Source organism: Perognathus longimembris, chromosome 7, assembly GCF_023159225.1.
Source record: "Perognathus longimembris pacificus isolate PPM17 chromosome 7, ASM2315922v1, whole genome shotgun sequence".
In the NCBI taxonomy this organism is placed as follows: domain Eukaryota; kingdom Metazoa; phylum Chordata; class Mammalia; order Rodentia; family Heteromyidae; genus Perognathus; species Perognathus longimembris.
Genome location: NC_063167.1, coordinates 10,519,287 through 10,523,769, shown reverse-complemented (window position 1 = coordinate 10,523,769; position 4,483 = coordinate 10,519,287). Strand labels below are relative to the sequence as shown.

At 64.3% G+C, this 4,483-nt stretch overlaps 1 protein-coding gene across 1 annotated transcript; it reads right to left on the bottom strand.

Moving 5' to 3' along the window:
- Positions 1–763: 763 nt before the first annotated feature.
- Positions 764–4,258, bottom strand: Actl8 (actin like 8). The gene is made up of 2 exons (XM_048352091.1): positions 3,911–4,258; positions 764–1,537 (listed from the first exon to the last, which is right to left on the bottom strand). The coding sequence occupies exons 1-2, from the start codon at positions 4,256–4,258 to the stop codon at positions 764–766; spliced, it is 1,122 nt and encodes a 373-aa protein (XP_048208048.1).
- Positions 4,259–4,483: the final 225 nt, after the last annotated feature.

Below are 4,483 nucleotides of genomic sequence, written 5' to 3'. Positions count from 1 at the left end.
CTCCCCACCTCCCGAGCAGCTAGGATTACAGGTGTGAGTACCGGCACCCAGCTCCACCATTTTCTCTAAGGGACAGGAACATGTTTACGTATCATTTCTATGCCCTCGCACCCATGGCTCGGCACATCGCAGGCATTTGGATATACTTATGACACATAGGTTTGTTAGGACCCCTGGGAGGAAAAGGAGAATCATGAAGCAGAAGAATTGCCCACTGGGCTCAGTGATAATCACCATTGACAGGCCTTCCTCCCAGCTCCTCCCCCTCCCCCAGCTCTTCTACCCCCCTCCCCCAGCTCTTACTCCCTCCTTCCCCCCCCAGCTCCTCAGGACCAGCCCAGGCCTCTGCCTCCTGGACTCCCTACCCTGGGCCTCCCCACACATCCAACACCGCTATCAAAAAATTACTTTATTTGCATATAAATCAAGCTCCTCTACAGTAGAAAAAGCTTCTCTGGTCCCAAAGGGCCCAAGGAGTAAAATATCCCCCTCCCCCCCCACCCCCCAACACAAACTCCCTAGTTAAAAACCATCAGAAGCCTAAGAGAGGCCCCTCCCCTCCTCCCCCCAGCCACACCCCACTCAGCAACAGGTATGGAGGTGGCAAGAAGGCCAAGCCCACCCCAGCACAGAACAATCGAGAAAAACCGGAACACCATCCCACGGGGCCTCCCTCCTGACACAAGATCAGACCTTAGGAACTAAATCTGCCCTGAAGCTCTGCCTCCCCCCGGCCAGATCATGGCGTGACCCCACTTGGTGGTTATTTGGGGGTGTCGGGGGTGCTGGGGCTGGATGGAGGCATTCTCCCCTCCAGATACTCCCTTCTGCTGATCCACTGGGACGAAAAGCCAGAGAAATGGGCCACAATGGACGCGCCCAGCCAGACGCTGTAATGTCTGTATTGGCTGTCTATGACACCGATGCTGGGGAGGGTGGCGCTCAAGTCCTTGTGCAGGCGCCTGGTGAAGCAGGGGTACAGGGAGTTCCCGCCGACCAGGAACACAAAGGGCAGGAGCCTCGGCCGCTTGGAGGCCTCACAAGCGTTGATGACATCCCGGACGGTCACAGAAAGGCCGGGCACTCGCAGGCCGAACTTGTCCGGGCTGAAGAACATCTCGGGGCCCAGCACCTGCTGGGGGGTCAGCCGCACGGCCTTACCATCCGGGAGCCAGTAGTAGTCCTTGCTGGAGGAGGCGGGCAGGCCCTGGTGGAAGCGGAGGGCCTCTTCCAGTTGGTGGGGCACGTAGCACTTGTGCGACTGCGTGGTCATGACCGTGTTCATATGGTACGTGGTTGGATGCCCGTAGATGCCCTTGAAGAGACTCTTCAAGAGGTAGTTGGTGAGGTCCATCCCGCCCAGCTCCACCGTGCGGCAGCTGTCGGTGAGGGGGCACCCTAAAAAGAAGGGCTGCACCCGGGTGAGGCCGAAGCCACAGTCCACCACCACGCCCGTCAGCAGGCCCGACGCGAACAAGGACATCTGCACCTCGTCCGCCACCAGCAGGCGGGGCACCTGGAGTCTCTCGAACATGATCTGAAACGGGGAGAAGGGACGCAGGGGACTGCTTGCGAATGGGGGGACCCGGGCCCTCTTGTCCTCCTGACACTGAGCTGTGTGCTCGGCTCTTGGAAACGAAGCGACCAATGCCTTTGGGATCCTCCCCCCCACCCCCACCCCCCACCGCCTCCCCCCAGGGCTCTGTGCCTGAAGATGCCACGCACCGAACTCCTTATATCCATACTGTGGGAGTAAGGGAGGGTTTCTGGAAGATTCCAGGCAGAAGCCAAAGCTGCCCTCTGGGGGCATGTGAATCAGCATGATGGTGGGATGAGAAGGGCTGGCTGGCGGGTGTTGGGTCACCAGGCAACATGAGGACAGTGGTGGGGGAGTGGGGGGGAGGGGAGAGGACAGGGGACGTGGCTAAGAAGTAGAGGTGGCAAAGCCATCACTGGCCCAAAAAGTGGAAGGGGAAAAAAGAGGAAGCGAAGACACTCCACAGTCTGGTGGACGTGCCAAGTTTCTATTTTTTTTCCCCCACAAAAACTTTTCAAATGTCAAGATAAAACCGAAATTCTGACATTTAGGGTTTGGAAAGGAGCCCAGGCTGATTTTTCTCCCCTGTGGGTCCCTTCGGCGCCCCCTCCCCGAGCCCCCAGCTCTGCCACATGGTGTGGGGAGGCGGCTCTCTGCCTCCGGTACCATGGGGCCCCTCCACTCCCATTCTCAGACAAGCACCCCCAAATAGCTGGAGTCCCTTTCAAACTAAAACTGGGTGGTGAGCCCAGCGCTGGTGGCTCCCAGCTGTCATCCTAGCTACTCAGGAGGCTGAGATCTGAGGATGGGGGCTCAGGGCAGCCTGGACAGAAAAGTCCGTGGGACTCTTGTCTCCAATGAACCACCAAATAAACCACAAGTAGAAAGCACCACCAGCCTTGCCAGGCCAAAGCTCAGGGGAAAAATCCCAGGCCCCAATTACAAGGCCCAGCACTGGCACCAAAAGGGATTAAGTCAAAAGGTGATCTCGGTGAACATTCGTGGAACACTCAGGGCCTCGCTTTCTCCGTCAAGCCTTTCCTTCATCCCGTCTCTTTCTCAGGTGCAGAGCCAGGCACAGGCCAGGTGCTCAGGAAACACAACACCACCTGAGGCTCAGTGGAAGCTCCACTCCAGGACCAGGCCCCACCCTGGACCAACCCTAGCCCACCCTGCTAGGCTCCGCCCAGGCACAGGCCACATCCCCAGCCCTGCCCAGGTACAGGCCCCAGCCACACCCCCAGCCCCTGGCCACAGCCCCAGCCACACCCCCAGCCCTGGCCACAGCCCAGCCCCGGCCACACCCCCAGCCCCTGGCCACACCCAGGCACAGGCCCCAGCCACACCCCCAGACCTGGCCACAGCCCAGCCCCAGCCACACCCCCAGCCCTGGCCACACCCCCAGCCCCCCCCAGCCCCAGCCACACCCCCAGCCCTGCCCACACCCCCAGCCCCAGCCACACTTAGGCACAGGCCCCAGCCAGACCCCCAGCCCTGGCCACACCCCCAGCCCCGGCCACACCCAGGCACAGGTGCCAGCCACACCTCCAGCCCCGGCCACACCCCCAGCCCTGGCCACAGCCCAGCCCTGGCCACACCCCCAGCCCCAGCCACACCCAGGCACAGGCCCCAGCCACACCCTCAGCCATGGCCACAGCCCAGCCCCAGCCACACCCCCATCCCTGGCCACACCCCCAGGCCCCCAGCCCCAGCCAGACCCCCAGCCCCGGCCACACCCAGGCACAGGTCCCAGCCACACCTCCAGCCCCGGCCACACCCCCAGCCCCAGCCACACCCAGGCACAGGCCCCAGCCACACCTCCAGCCCTGGCCACACCCCCAGCCCCGGCCACACCCAGGCACAGGCCCCAGCCACACCCCCCAGCCCCTGGCCACAGCCCCAGCCACACCCCCAGCCCTGGCCACAGCCCAGCCCCGGCCACACCCCCAGCCCTGGCCACACCCCCAGCCCCCCCAGCCCCAGCCACACCCCCAGCCCTGGCCACACCCCCAGCCCCGGCCACACTTAGGCACAGGCCCCAGCCAGACCCCCAGCCCTGGCCACACCCCCAGCCCCGGCCACACCCAGGCACAGGTCCCAGCCACACCTCCAGCCCCGGCCACACCCCCAGCCCCGGCCACACCCAGGCACAGGCCCCAGCCACACCTCCAGCCCTGGCCACACCCCCAGCCCCGGCCACACCCAGGCACAGGCCCCAGCCACACCTCCAGCCCTGGCCACACCCCCAGCCCCGGCCACACCCAGGCACAGGCCCCAGCCACACCCCCCAGCCCTGGCCACACCCCCAGCCCCGGCCACACCCAGGCACAGGCCCCAGCCACACCCCCAGCCCTGGCCCGGAGGAGGTCTCACCTCTGCTATCTTGTCCGCAAAGCTGGGCTCCTTCACCGAGGACTGGGTGACCAGCACAGGGAATTGGCCCATCGAGCGCGGGAAGGTGTTCACGACGTGGGCCAATATGTGCTCCACACCTTCCCAGTTGTGGACTCGGCCGCGCCATATGGGGTAGCCCCAGGTCTCGGGGTCACCGGCCTGGATGCCCAGGTGTACTATCTTCCGTGGGCGGCTGGGGCCCGGGTTCTCCGGGCCCGGCCCGTAGCTCACGATGCTGGGGATGACCAGTGTGGGGAAGTTCATGCCCGACAGGCCCGCCTTCACCAAGCCCGAGCCGTGGTCAATGATGAGGACTCTCTTGGCCATGGCGAGGCGGGGAGCAGCCACTGGGGCCTCCGGGGCCTGGGGACAGCGCGGCACCTGTGCAGGGAGAGGGCGACGCGGGCTGGCACCCATGTGGGGAGAGGAATCGGGGAGAGGTCGCGGGGCGCCTCCCACCCCCATCCCCAGCTGTGCGGCCCAGCTCCCCACCCCCATGAACACGCATGGAATGGGGCCCCCACCTCACACTCCTGTACCCCACAAGATGGC

Coding starts and splice junctions, on each gene's coding strand:
- Actl8 (XM_048352091.1), bottom strand. CDS start 4,258: ATGGCCAAGAGAGTCCTCATCATTGACCACGGCTCGGGCTTGGTGAAG. Junction 1,538..3,910: donor TTGCGGACAAGATAGCAGAG/GTGAGACCTCCT, acceptor TCCCCGTTTCAG/ATCATGTTCGAGAGACTCCA.